Below are 20,502 nucleotides of genomic sequence, written 5' to 3'. Positions count from 1 at the left end.
CTATATATTTGGGGTAACAATAGGACAAGGCTCTAAACCTCGGATGCATTACTTAGGGTGTGCCATCAGGAGGTTTAAATGTTTACCTTATGACATTTTCAAAATGATATGGGGCGTGCCATTTACACAATCAATGCATCACATGCTAGCCACATATCATTAGTTGATTAAAATTGCACGGCATTTTCACCTAGACATATGTTTATATCTATGTGTGTCTACTTGTTGATTTTTCATATCTTGCATCCATAAGGAAACCCTTTGTGAGAGGACACAAGCTGAATTTTACAGGGGACGGTCTGATTCAAATCTTGATGCATGGAATAAGAGCTTGGAGACTATTACACACCATTTTGTGGGTGATATCCCTATGAGAAAAAAATTCTCCAAGGTGGTCCTCAACCTGAAGCCAGCAGCGCCTTGCAGCGACCAACTAGCTCATTGTGCCATTTCTCTACCACCTAAGCCAATCATGTGGTCCCTCACCCAACTTCCATGATCGTATGTTTGAAGGTGGGCCTCCCGAACCTAAAGGTATGCCTTGTCATTTGGCAATTAAGTATTGTAGTCCAACAAGTATGCCACATTCAACAGGAAAATGTACCACAAAATGCAAAAGATGGTCATGAAAAACACATTTAGCATGTGGGAAAAAGCGAGCACATGAGCTCTACCCCATCATCATGGCCATCACCCTGGTTTCTAGGGGCCCTATATGAGCCTTCTTTATCATTTAGGAACCCATGATTGTCACAACCCTTGGTGGGCAATGAACCACCTTACCTTAAAGGGGGTACTAACTGCCATACCCCACACATCACGCTCTTACCCCTTGAGCCCCGAGCAGTTAATTAAAGAAAAATCATAAAAAGGCAAAATGCATATAAATAAGGTTGGAAAATCAACATCGGGGCACCTCATGTACCAGGATTGTTCCTTCCTATACATTATATACCCAAGTGTGAGCTTCCATTTTACTAGCTACCCTTTAACCCCAGCATGTGGCCCAAGGTTGCCCCTCTTCATTCCCTACTCCATTCATCTCTTTATTACATGCCACCACCTTTAAAAGGATGTACCTTGGAAATATTATCCCCTTTAGAAGTAGAAACCACCTAATGGGATACTTGGTTAACCCCATTTGGAGCTTGGAGACATTATCACATGCCAAAGCCCATTATGGAAGGGCATGCTATTATGAAGTCCCCACTTGTTGTCCATGGTTTGTAATCTTTTTTACTCGATTTCCTTGATGACGTGTTGTACTGGAAGGCTAGGGACACATTGGATCTTATGCAAGATTGCAGGTGGTCTCCATCTTGGGTTTGGTCTCCCTACATGGGGTCCTAACCCTCCAGAGGCCTACATTGGCACATGTAGGGTGTGTGTTGAGAGCCATGGGCCCCCACACAGTAGACAGCACTCCATGGATTCCCAAATATGTTCAGAGATTGCTTGAGATTCACCTATTGGACGAGGAAGATGCACCTAGTTCACATTTTCCCAGTCAGCCCCACAGTTGTACCATGCACTTGGTAGATGACCCAGGACTTGTATGCTGATCTGGCATCATTGACACCATCATTTGAGCCCTTACAGATGGTCTACAGGCATCTTTGACTTAGTTGGAGACCCATGAGGTCACTTGTGTGCCCTCACAGCCATTGGGAGCACCACAAGTTTATTATGTGGAGATCAAGGGGCCAACCCCTTGTCCATTTCTTTTGGAAGTCCATTTCATCATTTTGGCACTTATGGACTTCATCTATCCTCTTAGAGAGCCCAGCGACATGCATTATTGATTATTCGACCTCTTGGGAAGCTTATTATTCTGTTTATGAGCTAATTTGGTGGGCTTGTAACCAATAGATAGTTATTTGCACATTATTTTAGTTGATGGGCTAATGTAAGGCTCAAATTAGGTAATTTGAACTCCTAATGAGTGTATAAATAGAAGAGAAATAAATTCATTTTGTATCATCACTTGGTTTGGACTTTTGTCTCTCTTGCGATTTTCGCTATTCCTTCTTGGTGGACGAAATTTTGGAACATGGATGAATTTTGATGTATGGATTGTCTTTTCTTATCTTGGAGCTTCATGATGGGCAAGTCCATTGGTGGTTGGATATATTCTCTTACATGTAACTGCAAATTTAATGCTATTATTCTTTAACTTTGTCACATGCATTGATAATGAGATTTTCGCTATACCAGGGCTAGTTGTTGCATGCATTTACTATGAAATTGTGGAATTATGTTTCTATATAGCATATCTCTATGTATGGTCCATTTATGTTGAACGAATTCTCTTAGGGATAATGCTATGCTTGAATTTACCTTTAAAAGCCACCTTGCCTTGCAAAACAAAGTATAAAAGCTTTTAAGGTCACTCTCTTTGCCCTAATGACAAGCAAAGTTGATCTTAGAGCCTACTTGACCTAGAAATGAAGTCTATCTTCAGATTCTTTTGGACTCCAATCTCTCCAAAGGATTAGGCACTGGTCTACCATAAGGTGATCACTTAAAGAATTATTTTTCTTCACCTCTCTTTCTTTATTCTAGGTTTAGCCACATTAGGGTGCCCTAAATTTTTGCCCTAAGTTTCCCTAGGCTAATTCCTCATAGTGTTTATTCTAGGTTTTTGCCCTTTGTTTCCCTAGGCTAATTCCTCATAGGGATCATTTTGCACCTTTGAATGAAAATCACTTCTTTCATTCCTTTCTCCTCCTTGTTTAGGTCCAATCTATCATTGGTTGATAGACTCCTTCCTCTTGACCTAACCTGGGACCACTTGGTCTTGTGTGGTTCCATACCTTTGAAAAGTCAACTCTTAAAAAACACTTGGGAAACCAAGTCCAATAAAGATTTTAGGGTTTTAGAAGCTCCTTTACAATTCACACTCCTTAAACCTAACCCTTAAATCCTCATCCCCTTCTCCTAGAAAGCCTTGTACCTTGCTTAAGAAGCAAGCAAGTCCCATTTTTGAGCCTCCCCTAGTAAAGGGTCCCCGAGATCACTTCACACCCATCTTAGTTGTTCTATCCTTCATAAGTGATTCTCTATATATCAGGTCTCCTCCCATCGAGCTTTAGTTGTGGTGACAATGGGTTTTATCTTCATTGTTGCTCTTGACCTAGCAAGTGCCCCTCTAGGACCCCCAGCTAGTTTTAGTGGTAATAGAAACATAACACAAACTTAAGATGCATGAAAAAGCAAGGAAAAATCTTGACAAAAGGAATGCTGCATCATATAAAGATTGGAACAAGCATTGTTACATATCTACACCATGTCTCCCTTGTCAATTGTATCTTGGTTGATTATGTGAAAGATTCAAGGACATGACTATTTGAATCAGTTTGATGAAATGAGATGGAAATACAAAACAATCTATAAATTAGCAGAGGCACCTAATTTTGTGATTCACATATTATCTTTCTCACCTCATCCAACAAAAAATCGATAACAGCTTCATCTTCAACAACTTCCTTTAATGGCTCCCTCAAAAACTGAGTGTCTAAATGAATCTGCTGGAACCCACTTCTGCTAAATGTTTCAAGTCTCACATACTCTTGAAAGCTTTTTAAGCACATCTTCACTATGGCTGAAATTACAGATTCCTGTGCCAAAAAACAACTCCACTAAAAACACCTTCCATTAAAATGATTTCATACAAGAAAAGCTAAACTTATATTTTCATACCTGTGTATACTCGAGTTTTGTAAAAATTTCAACTTTTTGTTTGAACAGCTTGGCCATGTGACTTTCCAGCAAGCGACTACGGGCACGATTTTTGCTTGAACGATTACCCCTATCATCTCGTATTTGATTACTACGAGATGAGTTAGTGCTTCCTGTACTATCAGAACGTCGATGTTTTCTTGTTGATCCTTGATTTAGAACCTGTTGCACTTCTGCCTCCACTGTTTTCAACTGGCATTGAAACATGAGAATGCATCAGAAACTGAAAAGAGGAATGATAATTATTAGAAATATTATGGAGATCTTATTTATGATGCATATAGTGCAGTGTCTCTTCGAGAAATTGTATATTTTGAAGTCTATGGGAAACCCAACATAAAAGAGGTGAATTCAAGAAATTTGCACAACATTTTTCCAGCCATGTAACCCTCTTTATGATTTAAATTTTGGGCAGCCTTGTGAAGGTATTTATGCAGATTTGTTTCAGTCATGTACTCTCATGTCTAAGGAAGATTTGTTGCAGCATTTTCAGCCATGTCAAATGAGTTTTTATACAAATTTTTCCCAACAAAAGGGGCAGAATTGTGATGCAAAAAATGCAAAATTTTCTAGCTATCTTCTTTTTCATGTCTTGGTGAAATCATGCACAATTTTTCAACTGAAAATGTGATTTAGTGGTTAGAAATTCTATGGTACAGCATGTTTTTATTGTAAAAAATTTGAAGCACCTATTACCTCATATTATTCTCCTCTTTTGCACAGATTTTCAGCTAGAAATGATGTTTTTGATACAAAAGTTTGTATGGAACAGCAAACCTTTTACGATGAGTTGTTTTGCAGAAATTCAAGACAGCAAAAGAAGACTGTCAATCCCCAGAAGTGGAGTGGCCTATAAAATGTTTCTAAAGCTGGAATTGTCTCATATTTCACATACATCTTACTTGGATAGTGGCAATGGTGATTTGAGTAATCTTCTAGAGGCCCCTAAGCTTTTGTTGTTTGAGGGAGGAGATGATAATGTTGTAGAATTTGCTATGGGATTGTCTCATGAAGTTATGATGCATACACTAGACCCATCCAAGCTTGGACAGAGGAGGCTTGCAGTGGTGCATACCATTTTGATAATGCATATGGTTTCATGTTCTATTCCAGAAAAGGTCCCATGGAGATTTCAGCATGTGCGTACCTGATATTTGATGTATCCTTGTTTTCGCTGATGTTTGAACACCAAACAAGAAATCATGGTATTGATGAGGCACTAAAGTGGTTGCATGGGATTTATGATTTCACCTAGCCAACAAAAATATGCCCAGAAAAGTTTTAACCAAAACAAGAAAAATAGGCTTTTAGATCTGATTTCTTCCTCTCTTGCTTCTCTTCATGGTTTATAAGACATAAACCCTTTCTCTGCTCCTTAAACAAGTCCGAAATATTCCTTTTCTTACTTGACCAAGATACTCAGGCAAACGGGAGAGAGACAACCTATTTATAGGCCCAGATGGCCATTCAATAGGGCCGACTTGACCCAAGTTATGTCTCAATGTTTAAGCCGACCAGATTTCACATAGTCACTTTCAAAAATTAATTTCTCCTCAATCGTGAGGAGTTAGGAGATGTGCCACCTATTGTTAGAAAGGTCTTGATGGGGCTATGCAATGATATAGTCCTTTCTTGAATTTACTATGGCTTTCACCATCTTTTCCTTGATTTTTTTTCCTGAAAGTTTTCATTTTAGGGCTTAAACACTTTTGCTCTTTAGGGCTTCTTGAATTATTGTTACATGCTTTGATCACCCTAAAGCTAGGCCATCATCCCTAATATTAGGGATTTTACATTAATGACAACATTACATATCAGTGACCCATTCAGCCTTTGACATCAATGAGAATTTCTTCCAACACCTCCAACAGTCTAGCCTGCCATCCGCCCTAAAGGAAAACAGCTTTAAAGCAGAATTCTTCCCGCTAGTTTTATGAGAAGGTCGATGCCACGGTGGTTTTGTTATTGATTGTGCCATGAGTTTGTATGCAGCGGTTGGCTCCGGGGGCTATATCAGAGGAACTTGAATCCGGTGGTTTTAAGAAGGGGTTTGGACTACCCTTTCAGCTCCTCCCATTTTATTATGTATAAAGGGATTTATATTCCAAGAGAGGTTTATATAGGACTTGAAGGAAGCGCCTTTTTAGAGAAAGTTTGGGCACTGTAGGTTTTAAAGCAAGCTCAACATTGGGCTTGCATCAAGTGGTATCAGAATTGGAATGCTCTGGAAACCTTATAATAGATAGGTTGAAAGGAGATAGCAGCAGAAAGATTGTTTAGATAGTGGAATGAGATATGATAGAAAAAATCAATTAAAGTGGCTTAAAGAGGTAAAATTTGTTTTCTACATTATATTTTATATTTTGTTTGAAGATTGATACCCACAGGAAAAGCGTTGGAGATTTGGAAGGATGGTGAGCAAAATGTTTTAAGGAAAGAAGCATTGAACAATAGCAAAGACCGAGCCAACAGAGGATTGGAACATATTAGAGAAACAAAGGATTTGGTTGAGAAGAGGTGTTGTGCTCTTTGAGAAGACAAAAATTGCAAAGCAGAGGATGTGAGGAATTAAAAGGAAGGTACTTTTATTTTGATGTAGAATAGAGATTTGATTGAGTTTGGAAAAGAAAGAACGTTGAAGTTCTTTCGAGGATGCAAAATAGGGAGTTTGGAGAGCTAATGTGCTCTTAAGGCTAAAAAGTGTGAGCAGGGGTGCTATTGGAGATGTTTAGAGGAAGGAGTTGGTTCAGAGAAGAGGATCAAAGGAAAGATTATTGAACATGAGATCTTGGGGGAGGTCTTATTGATTTTGATGATTTTTGTGAGAGATTATGTTTGTAGCAACAACCATACAACAAGGAGCATTGATAGAAAAACAATGTGCAGCCATCATAGCAGAAAAGCCATGAAAGGAAAGAGGAAGCAACCAAAGAATTCAAACAAAGGATTGTGACAGAACCGATAGCAACAAAATGAGATTACTGAGATGAAGACAGTAGAGTTCTCAAGAAGAGTGAGCAGATGAAGATGCAGAAGCCTAACAAGTTTGAAAGTTGAAGAGCAGACATGCTCAAAAGAAGAAAGAGAAGAGGTTCTACTACAGGGAACCATAAGGAGGACAACTTCCAAAAAGCAGAGGTGGGGTAGAAGTTTCCAAGGTAGTTCCACAGTGAGTGTGGGTAGAATTGACCAGAGAAAGAAAGAAGAAACCAAGAGGAGAGTTTGGTAGTGGTAGCAAGAAGCAGACTTTTTACAGAGAGAGGAAGACAAGCTTCTTGCAGCTCACACGTGAATGAGGGGAGTTCACAAGAGAGGAAGGTGAGGATGGCTATTGGTTCCAAAGGAAGGCCCAATGAGAGGGAAGAGCATGCCAAAGCAGTTGGCATGAAGAGGAAGATGAGTAATGAAGAGAGAGAGAAGAAATTCGCTGAGTTAAGAGTTGATTTTAATAAGCTAAAGCAGCAGTTTGCAGAGTGAGAAAGCAAAAGGAAACAGTGTTATGGCTGGGTAATAAAGAAGAAGAAGGTAAGATGGCCTTCATTGCAAACAAAGTTGAGACGCAGGAAGTATAACAAGCTAAAGGAGGAACTCAAAGCAATTGAGTTGGATAGAAGTGTGTTCTTTGGTGCAAAAGAAGCCAGAGATGCTGAGGAAGGATTTATAAGCAATCTGCAGAAAGAAGAAGAGGCAGTTGAAGCCTTGAAAAAAGAAGATACTTATGTTTTTGAATCCAACATTTAGTATATGTTTGCAGGTTTGGCCGGTGGTGATCAATACTTGACTAATGTATTTATGCAGGCTAATGAAGAAATGAGACTTCTCAAGGAAATGGTTGAAATGGAAAGGTTTTATGAGCATATGTTTAATAACTTTGAAGAGTTCAAGGTTAACAAGTAAGTTGTTATGCCAAAGGAAATCGGAGTACCATCCTTGATTTTTGACTTAGAGGAGGATGAAGCAACATCATTTCAGGAATATGATGCAATTGTAAAAGATGGAGCAGCCTCAGAGGATGAAGCAACGATTGAAAAAGAAGGATTATTTCAAGAAGATGTGCTTGAGCAGATTTCAATTGGAGGTCTCATGCCTATGGAAGAATACATAAGTGAAGATGAGGAGGAATCGCTGGCAAGGAATTTGAGCACAGAGGACATGGAGACAATTCAAAGTAATTTCGAATTGTTTGAAGATTTAAATTTTTTGGAGCAAAAGATAGAGAGCCAAAAACTGCAGATTCAGAGTGCAAAAGCAGAGTTAGAGGAAGAAGAGACAATATTTAGAAGTGATGAAAGGCAAACTACAAGATGTAGACAGTGGACTGATAAACGGATGTGCAAGCTAGAATTTAAACAGAGTTTTATAACTCTTGAGGGAAAAGAGGATATGCGGCAGCCTGAGGACAATGGTAACAGAGGAGTTCAGTCGAAAGCAGAGATTGATGAGGTGATAGAGGAAATGTGGATGTTGATGAGGAAGACATCTAGGAAAAGGTACACCAAAAGGAGGAGGAAAACCAACAGAGAATTGCAGTTGATTGAAAAAGTATGCATCGACAGATCAAAAGGACAGAAATAGCATAAAGTATGGAGACTTGAAGAGTTGGAAACAATAAAGCAGTAGCAACACAGCAAGGAGAAAGATCAACTACAAACAAAAGTTTGGGATCCAAGAGGATTTTTTCATCAACATATGGAAGCACATGGTTAGGAGACCATGATTCTTTTCAACCTTGGGAGTCTAATGCAGGATCATTCAACTTCCAAGTCACTACACTAGGGGTCATTTCTTTACCAAGAGAGTTGGTTCCCTAAGTGAGTGCTTTTGTTTAAATTATTTGTAGATCCTATGTATTTAAAGAATTTTAGAAGAATATGTAATTAGGAAAGCAATTGTAGTCAAATCTATTCCTTAGGATGGATCTTGAGAATATCTGAGTGAGTTGGAGAGATTTAAGGGTAGTTGGATTCCTTGAAAGATTTGTGGATCTAGAAAGTCTTAGATTAGAGGTTTAGGTGAGGAAATAGTGGATTTGAACCAAAATTCTATTCCAAATCATGTGTAATCAAATAGAGAGATGTATGGCGGAAGGGAGAGTTCAAAAAAGGATTTGCGGGCCAAGTAAAGCCTCCAGGCCAAGATAGAGCTTCTATTGTAAATCTGGTTGAGAGGGCCTCTATATTTATTTTATGCATATATGTTAATAGAGGAAGCATTTTAATTGAGTGGTTTGGAAATTTGAATGCTAGCTTCCATTGATAATCACATACTTTATTATAGTGTGCTATTAACCAAAGTGTTTACAAACATGGTTGAAGCTCAAGAGGGAGGGACCCACACATAATGCAAAGGAATCGAGAATGCAGAGAATGCAAAGGAATCGAGACAGGAGCAAGATCAGAGTCGCGGCAGAAGCCAAAGGAAGAATAAGCTCAAGTGAGATAACGTTAATTGTTGACCAATGAAGGATCAATGATCCATTAACCAGAGGTCTTTTTAGAAGTATCGACATTGAGTACAACCAGAAAGGCCAAGTGGAGAGTATAAAGGGAAAAACCAAGCGAGTTTGAACTAGATGAGCCAAAAGTTGTACAACAAAGCCAGAGGAGGACTTGAGCTCAGAGAAGCAGCGCAAGTTATCAATCTATAGAGTCAATGTGAACATGGGCTAACTTCAATGTGAACCAAAACTTGAGCGAGGGGAGTTATAGATTTATAGAGTCTTCCTTCACGAATCCCAATCATTCTAGCATCTTCTATCCTTGAGTTTTTACCCCATACTACAACCTTCCCATCAATGAATGCAACCCGATCACCCTTGTCTTCTAGGCATGAAATGGAAAGTAAAATCTTCTGCAAACCTGGAACAAATAAGATATTGATAATAAGTTTGTCTTTCGGATTAATCACATTCTAGAGATTTGGTCGGCGTTTCAAACCAACTAATGTGGTTCATCCTCAGGACAAATGGTGAAAAAATCAATCTTCACAAAGTTTTAAATAGCAGAGAAGCATCCTTGCCCGGAATTAGCCGTTAGGAACCAGCTGTTGGGAAAATGTTGTTAAGAATTAGTTAAAGAAATATGATATTAGATTATTTATTAATTGTTTAATTATAATTTCAAGGTTTAGGAAAATGTTGTTAAGAATTAGTTAAGGAAATATGATATTAGATTATTTATTAATTGTTTAATTACAATTTCAAGGATCTTATGTACTAAATTAGTGTTAGGATCTTATGTACTAAATTAGTGTTTATAAACACTAATTTAGTACATAAGATCCTTGAAATTGTAATTAAACAATTAATAAATAATCTAATATCATATTTCCTTAACTAATTCTAAACAACATTTTCCTAACGGCTAGTTCCTTATGGCTAATTAGGGCAAGGATGCTTCTCTGCTATTTCACCATTTGTCCTGAGGATGAACCACATTAGTTGGTTCGAAACGTCACCAAATCTCTACAATGTGATTAATCTGAAAGACAAATTTATTATCAATATGGATCACAAAAGTATAAGATCTAACAAATAAGATATTGTTGAGATGAATGTTACCTCCATTTTCTAGCTCAATCGAAGTTGATCCAATTACTCTCACATGGTAGCTTTTATTATCACCAAGTTCTACGGAGTAAGAGGACTCCCCTTTTGATAAAGTTTTCAATTGCTTATGTTGACCAGTCATATGCCTTGATGCGCCACTATCGATCACCCAAATATTCTCATCTAGAAATGTGCCAGTGAGTGTTGAGAATAATCCTTCATCCTTTCTAGATGTCTTGGTCACTTCCTTCTTAGAAGAAAAATAGGAGATCCCATACTTCTTTGATGCCCTTCTTGAGTTGACTTGCCACCTTCATACACTTCTTTAGGAACTTCTTCAATGTAGTAGAGATCTTCATTATGCTCTGAGTCAACCTTAGGTCTGATACCATGTTGAGAAATCTATAGGGCAATAGTTAGGATGATTTCTCTTTTCTTAATAATTGCTTGTGATGTTTTTTTACTTTTTCTTACTTATTAGCTTCTTCACTTATTGCAATTTCTCTTGTATTGATATTGAGCACAGGTGGATCCAATCTGAAAATTGTGAAACGTGGTCTGTTGGCGGATTAGGCTAGCAAGGGGGTGCTAGGGCAAGTTGGAGCTTGCACAGGGCATTGGAGCACCCTTCCAGTTGTAACTGGTAAACAGGGTGTTGGAGCATCCTTCAGGTTGAGCCTGTAAACCAGTGTGTTGGAGCGTCCTTCAGGTTGGACCTTGTAAACCAGGGGGTTGGAGCCTCCTTCAGCTAGAGCTAAAAATCTTGATATAAATTTATTGAAGAAAAATATTAAGAAGCGATCAATGGGTTTTCTCCCGGAAAGGTTTCCACCTAAAAATCTGCTATCTTTTATCTTGATGTCATTCATTGTTGAATGGTGTTGTTTAATGATGTGATGTTGATTTATGTTTGAACTAATGCTAATGTTAATTTGAATGCTCTGAAGAATAAAATTATCTAGTTGAAGAGATATATTGATTCACCCCTCTCAATTTTTCCAACACTCCAACATGCCCATAGGCCCAAACAAGGATGGTTTAGGATGAAAGAGGCTCACCACTTCCATAATAAGAGGTGAGAGATGAAGGCAACCTACAAATGACGATCTCTATCTTGTAAATTAAAGTCCTATAATTAATTGGGGTAAAGATGAACCTCCTCAACTGAAACCTGTGCTAATAATGTTACATTCTTGAAGATCTTATCCCAGGCAACCATTATATTCTAATGTATTATCAGAAACTAAGAATTAGGATCATCAAACTATAAGTCTTCCTTACCTAATTAGCCTTTAAAACTCAATAATATCTTTCATATTTGGTGCCTTCCTTACAAGATAAAAGGCCAGTCAAGACCAAAAAGAAAATCTGAACTAGTTTAGAAAGAATAAAGCAAAAATACAAAAGAATACCTAGATCAATGATTTCTCGTCAATGATATAATGCATTAAAAGTCAGTTTCAAACTCTTAATTTTGCAAGGGTTGTAAATGGAGAAATGATGTATACCTCTTGAAGAAGCAAATCCACAAACATGCGAACATCCCGAGGCTCCTTATACTAGAATACAAAAAAATTAAACCATAGCAACAAAAAATATGCCCATAAGAATACCAAATTTATCTTAAATAAAATTCTTAGATGAGTCATGAAAGTTATTGGACTAACCTTAAGCCAATTTGGTGTTGCTATGCTTTTTTTAACCAACAATGAAAGCTTGCATGTTTGCATATTAATGTACTGCAGCAAAAAGAAATATAGAATTATAATTTTTAAATTCAAAAGATTTCACAAAGAGCTACTGATGCTCCAAATTTCGAACACATAAACCAACTCATTCCTTCAAGTGCATCTATGTTTCTCACGGTATTGTTTAGGAAAAGAGATTCTATAAACAATAACAATAAATGCATTAACTACTGTAAACTATTAAAGCAATATTCATATAATCATCTAAGACTAGAAGATAACCCTAGGGAGAACATATCTATACAACAAATCAATTTGTCATAAGAGAAAATATGTAGCCATCCCTCAACTTCATGCATTCAATATTAATTTTTAGAGGGTGAAATTTATTGTTATTGTTCCAAAAAATATTTCAAAAATAGCATGTGGCATCAGTCATTTAGTTTTACATAATAATATAAACTAACAGTTAAAATTGATACTATATTTCCTTGTTTAATGAGGATGGAATCTATCAATCCCAGTCTCTATATTTCTGGTAAAGAGTTGAACTTTGAAATCCAGTTTGGAAAGTAAAATTTAATTCCATGCCATTATCAATATCAAATATCTTGATAGATGGAAATCATAAGTATGATTACGTTTGTGATATACAAAGATAATATATATGCCTAAAACTTGAATTGAACCAGCAGACTTTTACTTTATGCAGCAGTGAATCCACCTCAACTACTTTTGTTAGAGATCCAAATGTCAATCAAGCACAAAACTTTTCTCATGCAAGCACTTCTATCATTGTTGCTAATGTGATTTAGCATACCCATGCTCTTCCAAAACAGATTGGGGCTCCCAAATTACAGAACAAACGTGTGGTGTAAAACTTAAAAAGTCCACCACTAACGAAATGAAAATTTGGAATGTAAATGAACCTCCAGTTCCAATCACCGAACATATTAAGAAAGATTTTCTGAAGGTCACAGAAGTTCAAACCTCAGGGGCGAGTTCCCTTGAAGAAGTTCTCACTGAATTTGAGGATTCTCAGATCAATCTATTGAAGAAGCACCGAAGATTGTAGATCTCAGGAAAAGATTAACACTCAGATGAAAAAATAAAAGATCCATCGGTGCACTTAGTTTAGGCAATTCATGTCCTTGGGAAGGATAAAGGTATATAGTCCATGGAAACAATAGAGGTGGACTGCACAAAACAATTTATGGTTTAACTAATCTATATGAAATGGAGGAAGGATAAAAAAAATAATCTAATGCCAATTTCTGCCACATTGTTAAATTGGACCCTAAATCTGACATCACCTTCTTTCTATGTTACGTTCACTACGTATGTGTGTGTATATATATTAGAAATAAGTGAGTGCCATGTATGTTGTCCAATTACAAAAACAAAGCATCACATGGCATATTGTTAATTGATATGCCCAAGGTCTAACACTTCAAACAACTTACAAGTCACAAAAAAACATAATAGTTTGATAATTTGAATAAAATGCAAGGAAGAAACTATGCAAAACAAAAGCACTATCTTTGCTGCCCACAATGCAAACATCAAAGGCTTTGAAAATGACTGATCCAACCAACGAAAACTGTAATAAATGAGCAGAACCTGGAAATATGACCTTCAAAACACAAAGCTGTTTGTCATAATTAGCTTTTTGAGCCTCCTTGATGGCCATGTTGCTGCACAAACTAGCAGGCCTAGTGAATAGGCAAAAGCAGGGTTGCAGGAGAGTGCCCCACCCCCCCCCACCAAATCACTCCCAGAGCACAGTCCGAGCAAGGGCGAATCGGGAGTGCGCTCCCACAAAAAAAAAAAAAAAATCTCCCTGGTTTTTTCATAAAAAAGTTGTCACAAAGATGTTCCAAACGCAATTTTTTTAAAAGAACCAAGAGTTTTTGAGTAGGGCAGCCTAATATTCATGCTTATGGCCCTAGTATTGATATGCAATTCATGGTAATGTTAAATTCTTAAAGTAAAAGTGACATTCTCTTTTTACTTAAATTTTTAACATTACCATGAAATGACTCAGGATGTTTAAAAGTGGTTCCAACCTCATTGGATTTCATATGGAGAAAGTAAAACTTTAGATCTCACTCAAAATCCGGCAGACTTATCAGTTTTTCAAGATTTCAGGATTGGGGGGATTTCAATGTTTCCATTGGGATTTGTCATGTACTAGCCTACTAGGGTATGAGACTCGTATTTAATCAAGAGCATTGAACCCTCTATGTACCTTGATGTTAGTGACATTGGTTGTCGAACTCCTCTATCATGACCTTGCTAAAAATGTACCCATCACTCAAACAAAATCTTGACTTGACATGCTACATTTTTTCTATCTTATGTTAATTGCTTAGAGGGTGATATTAATGACAAAGATCCCAAGAAAGGCAATGATTTTGATGATGTGTAGCTATTTGTTGTAGCATGATTTTTTTGGATGCTAGAGGCCATCTAAAGCCTATGTGTTGATGTATCTGAAGTTCAGAAATGAATTGCACTCGATGCTATTTTGGTTATGTGCACCCTTACATGCTATATAAATGGGAACGTGTAACTTGTGGACGTGGTTGATGAAGATTATAACTTCTAGATGATTGATGTTATACGGTTTAATCCATTTTTTTATGCTTTTTATATCTAATTCATCATTCTACATGCTTTTGTTGACATTTATGCATCAAAATATATATTATATGAAAATTCGCTCTCGACCCAGGAGCTTCCCAAAATGTCACTCCCGCTCCCAAGTAGCCTTGGGCAAAATATAGAGGTCACAACAACACTTGGAGCAGAGGCCCACTGTCACCATAGCCTCAGCCCCCTGCTCTTCTCAGATTTTCGCTGACGGGAGGAGTCCCAATATGACTCACTTGTGATAGATATGTATCTAAGGAATGCTTGAAGTGCAGGAAAGTGGCTCATTCAATGGAAAGGTTCAATAAATCTGTGAGCTTTGGGAGAAGCTAATAAGACCTTACACGAAAAAATCCTTGAAAAGGAAGGCCACATGAGACCTAGGATTGAGAATTGACATGTGATATATGTACATCCAAGGTCAAGGTAGGTAAGAGCAAAGGTTATGAATGATATGCGTCAACAAGTACTAAAGCACAAGCTTTGAAGGAATCCCCAAGTTGAAGAATTAGCTTCTAGCGTTCCCACTTGGTGTGATGGCTAGGGCATCAAATTTCTAGAGATCCCATGGTAGAAATTGCATCAAATCCGAGGATCGCTAGAGGAGGCACTAAGGAAGCAATCTATCCAAGCGGAATTGAAAACAAACTCCTCAAATGGAATTCACACCAAGCCCTAGAGAGGCCTTCCTATCCTTAAAGGGACAATGAAAAGAGGTGAAAAGAAGGCGAAAGAAGAATGATTTTTGAGTGAGATGTGATCACCAAGGAGAATTGGAGTGAAGAATAAACCAAGATATGGCAACTTGCTCTTCAAGGAGGCCTGAAGAAGCAGCTTCACTATCCTTATGGAGGTAGCTTCACGGCTACTCTAGACTTTTATACTTCTATGACACTTGTTATGGAGTTTCAAGGATGCAAATGCAATTTATCCTCTAGGAACATTCATTCATTCATCAACTTATGAGTAACGCATGCAAAACTCCCATTCGTATCAATGCTTAAAAAAAAATCATTAATTAGAGTACATTAATAACCACTAGAAAATATTTCATGCATTAGACATTCACCAAGACAGAAATATAGAATATGACATGTAGTTTTGGGTTTGTCATCTTTTATCTTTGGTTCTATGATTTAAGATGAATGGGACCTATTACCACTTGAGCTCTCCCCTACGAGGAAAAGTCTTAACCTCAATGGGAGAACCTAGAGGCAACTAATAGGCAAGCTAGCCATTATCACCTCAAAAGCTTTGCGTCTCACTTTAAGGATAGGAAAGGGACTTCCTAACAAGGGTGTTTCTATAATCAATCAAGCTATGTTGTGGGACCGGACTAAAGGGGAATACCTATGTTGCATCTAGTTTCTGAGATGGGGGAGCACAAGAATAGGGAGACTCATAAGAGGGTCGTGTGGGAGCACCCCCAAATTTTAGGAAAATCTAGGGGGTACGGGGTAATGTCGAGGTTCCTATCATAAGCATCCCCATCTCTAAGACTATAAAATATAAAAATAATAATGATAAAATCCAAACAATAACAATTCATCCCATCCAAATTCATCATTGTGCAATCCAGTGGAAATGATAAAATCCTACCAATCTTGAAATCCTAAAAACTTTTAAGTTCGTTGAATTATGAATGGGATATGAAATTCTACTTTCTCCATATAAATTGTAATGAGGCAGGAACCAATGTTATCGGAATCAAACCAGAACCGGCTGAACTAGACGATCTGACTAGTTTGGGGCCAAATCTGATCCCAACGGGCCCCGATACTGAAATGGACTATTCTAGTTCGAAGGCTGATTCGACCGATCAAAAAGGCCCACGGTTGCACAGCCCGAGATTTAAAAAAATGCTAGTCTAGCCCCCCCCCCCCAAAAAAAAAAGCTATTTAAACATCCCCACCACCTCTATTTCACTCACACTATTCATTCGAGTCTCATGCAATTCTTGCGCTGAGTTCGGTGAAGAGAAATTAGAGATTTTTTTGCAGGGTTATTCTAAGGAAGATATTTTGCAGATTTGAAGAGCTTATTGGAGTCTTAAAGAGTTGTTCGGTTGATTATTGAAGGAGATTTTCAAGCTACTTCAAGGATTTTTTTTCCAAGAGATATTTGGGTATTCTTCAATGGTTTTTGGAGCTGCTTGAAGAGTTTTTTTTTTTTTTTTTTTTTTTTTTTTTTTGTGGGGGGGGGGGGGGGCTTGTTAAATTTGGACAACTAGGTCCAAACTCCATGTTCTGATGCTCAGATTAAGAGGCTAATATTTTTGTTGGATTCCTCTTACTGAGAGGTGTAAAATCCATATAAAAATAGTCTTAATCCGATGAGCAGAACTTATATTGTGAATTTATTATTCTTAATAAATTATATGTGCAAGGTCAGCCAGTTTTGTAATGTAGGCTCACATGCCCAACAGATGTGTCACACACCCTCATTGATGGATATATATACAAGAAAAGTTGGAGAGAATTTTAAGACAACTCAACTCACATCTTCCTCTCTCATCTTAGAGAGTACGCTACCTAGAGGACGAATTTCAGCCACACGTGGGAAGGACGAAGAGGACAGACCGTACGGATTTTCTGCTGCTAGGGTTTCTGCTGCTAGGGTTTCGCAGAAAGTTTGACCAGCGTTGACTTTGGTCAACGCTTGGTCCAATCAAGCTGAAAATTGGTGGAAAGTTCGATTTTTGAAGGCCGTACTATCTGGCACAAAAATCGAGGTCAAAGGGTTGACCGTTTTGCTGCTGCGTTGACTTTTAGCTTGCTGCCCCTGTGTTGACTTTTCAGGACAGCGTTGACTTTTGTAGAATTGACTTGGGTTGACTCATCTACTAGTTGGAGGGATCTTGTGACACATCTGGGCTGGCTGACCAAAGGAGACTTTGCTGGTTGAAGCATCCTGTTGACCGCCGAAACGAACACACACATTTTTCTTGTTTCTGATTTGTCTTCTGTAAGATCTGCTTCTATGTTCTATCTGCATTTTGCTTAACTACTTGTATGATTGCTGTGAGGAAAGTGAAATTGCTCTTAGCATAGAACATCTACAAAACTTTACATGGTATCGGAGCTGAGGAGAAGACAAACTCTATCTATAGCAATCATCATCAAAGGAAATGGATTCCACTAAGCTTGAATTCAGGGAGAATGACAAGCTGATTGGAAGTGATGACTTCCATGCCTGGAAGATGTTATTAGATCTCAAATTGGAAGATCATGATCTCCTAGATCATGTGACAGGGAAGATTCAAGAACCCCCATCAAATGCCTCTGCTGCTGTTAGAAACAAGTATAAGAAGGGAGAAATCAGAGCAAAGCTGCTGATCAGGGAATCCATAAATAAGAGTCTGGTTGCCTACATATCTGAACTAGGCACATCCAAGGAGATGTATGACAAACTGATACTTATGTTCCAAGTAAACAATGTGAACCAAGTGCTATTCCTCAAGAACAAGTTGAAGAATATGAAGAAGGGCCGAGACGAGTCTATTCAAACTTTCTTTATGAAGTTGACCGAAACCAGGAACAATCTGCTAGCTATTGGGGAGACAATAGCTGATCGTGAGATGGTTCTCACCGCACTTGGAGGACTTTCATATGAATGGCAAGTATTCACAACTACCATTCTCAACAATAATACCATCCCTAACTTTGATGAGCTTCTGTCTAGATGTATGCAAGAAGAAACAAGGATGAAGGAATTTGATAATGAAAGAAATGCTGCCTATGTTGCTCATTCCCGAAAGAAGAACTCTGGTGGTTCTAAGGACAAAGGAAGGACTAAGACTCAAGAGAAGAAGGGTAAATGTTTCACCTGCCATAGGACTGGACACTATGCTAGAGAATGCCCCTTCAAGAAGAATTCTCCCGATAGTGACGACAACAACAACAACCGAAGGAATGGGAATCGAAGAAATGACAAATCCAAAGGAAAGAGGAAGGCTCACTTTGAAGGAAACAATCCACCTTCTAAAAAGACCAGAAATACCAGGTATGAGGAGTCTAATGTTGTTGATAAAAGAAATGAGTATATTCTAATATCTGCTCTCTCAGCTGCATCTCCGCCCGACACTATGGATGTCTGGCTAATCGATAGTGGTGCCTCAAGACACATCACCGGATTCAAGGAAGCACTTTCTGACATGGTTGAAAAGGATACTGATTTAGAAATTATCCTTGGGGATAATGCCACTTATCCTGTGAAAGGGACCGGGACTGTGACCCTCCACTTGTCTCAAGGACAAGTCCTCCGTCTACAAGATGTACTCTATGTACCCAAATTGAAGAAGAACCTTGTGTCTGTATCTGCCATGGAAGACAAAGGATTCAATGTAACTTTCTCTGATGGAAAGGTACTCATGTGGAAGAAGAGCTTCAAGGAAGCTATCTTAATTGGTTTTAGAGTTGGTACACTCTACCATGTTGGAGGGAGTCCGTTGGGAGCTATGACTTGTGATACTATCCGTCAAACCGAACTATGGCACCGAAGATTTGGACACCTTCATTACAAGGCTCTCCCCGAAGCAAGGAAGGTGGTGACAGGGATGCCTGATTTTGGAAATAATCATGAAGGTGTATGTAAGGGCTGTGCTGAAGGAAAACATACAAGGGGACCTTTCCCCTCAAGTGTCACAAAGACATCTGAGATATTGCAACTGGTCCATTCTGATCTTTCCGGTGTGTTGCCTGTAACATCCCTGGGGGGATATTCTTACTATATGACATTTACTGATGACTTCTCTCGCAAAACCTGGATATACTTCTTGAAGAAGAAGGATGAGGCTTTCATGTGGTTCCGTACCTTCAAAGCCTTGGTGGAAAATATGACCGGAAAGAAGATCAAAATTTTGAGGACTGACAATGGCACTGAATATGAGTCAAATGAGTTCAAAGACTTTTGCAGAGAAGCTGGCATTAAGAGGGAGTCTACCACTGCATATACTCCCGAGCAAAATGGTGTTGCTGAACGCAAGAATAGGACTATTGTGGAAGCTGCCCGTGCCATGCTATGTGACCAGGGTCTACCAAAGTTTCTGTGGGGAGAAGCTGCAAATACTGCTGTGTACATTCAAAACCGATGCCCTCACTCCGCTTTGGACTCCAAAACTCCCGAAGAGGTTTTCTCTGGTAAGAAACCTGATGTCTCACATTTTAGAATTTTTGGATGTCCTGTCCATTTTCATGTGCCGAAAGAAAAGAGAAGTAAGCTGGATGCTACTGGAAAGAAAGGAATGTTTGTGGGCTACAGTGAGACATCTAAGGCATATAGAGTCTATGTACCTGGTCAAAGGGAAGTAGAGATAAGCCATGATGTCACTTTTGACGAAGATGCTTCCCTGAAGAAAGTAGTAGATCTTCCTAGATCTGAAGAAAATCATGAAGAAAGACCTGGAAATCTGGAAGAACCCCAGGATGAGACTATGATTGATGTTGAAGGGCCTATGGACCCTATTGATCCTTCCCCTTCTCTAGGAAAGAGGCCATCATGGCTCAGGGACACCCTCGAAGATGCTAAGGGTCATGCTGCCCCAAGGGGGACATTCCGAGAAAGCAAGAAGCCGTGTAGATACCAAGGGTATCTAGCTGCCATGAGTTCTATTATACAATCTGAACCTGGATCTTTTGAGGAAGCCATCAAGCATCAAGTCTGGAAGGATGCTATGCATGAAGAATATGAGGCTATTATGAAGAATGATGTCTGGGATGTGGTCCCGAGACCGAAGGACAAATCTGTTGTCACCTCTAAATGGCTCTACAAGATTAAACATGGACCTGATGGGAGTGCTGAAAAGTTTAAGGCAAGATTTGTTGCCCGTGGCTTCTCTCAAAAGGAAGGAATTGACTATGACGATATATTTGCACCTGT

General features: G+C 38.6%; 1 protein-coding gene across 1 annotated transcript in view; it reads right to left on the bottom strand.

Annotated features, from left to right (window-relative positions):
- The window catches only part of LOC149231707 (Vps51/Vps67 family (components of vesicular transport) protein), a 285,059-nt gene that overhangs the window by 47,739 nt on the left and 216,818 nt on the right, over positions 1–20,502 (bottom strand). Inside the window, exons 14-17 of the mRNA XM_089381720.1 lie at positions 11,953–12,024; positions 11,794–11,844; positions 3,700–3,930; positions 3,441–3,617 (exon numbers count right to left, since the gene is read on the bottom strand). Of these exons, the coding sequence (XP_089237846.1) occupies positions 3,441–3,617; positions 3,700–3,930; positions 11,794–11,844; positions 11,953–12,024 (531 nt within the window). The remainder of the gene's footprint in view (positions 1–3,440; positions 3,618–3,699; positions 3,931–11,793; positions 11,845–11,952; positions 12,025–20,502) is intronic.

This window comes from Pinus tabuliformis, chromosome J, assembly GCF_031772625.1.
Source record: "Pinus tabuliformis cultivar Carrire ecotype Pingquan chromosome J, CPIR1, whole genome shotgun sequence".
Lineage (NCBI taxonomy): Eukaryota > Viridiplantae > Streptophyta > Pinopsida > Pinales > Pinaceae > Pinus > Pinus tabuliformis.
Note: the sequence above shows the minus strand (reverse complement) of the source record. Positions and strands in the feature narration are given on the sequence as shown.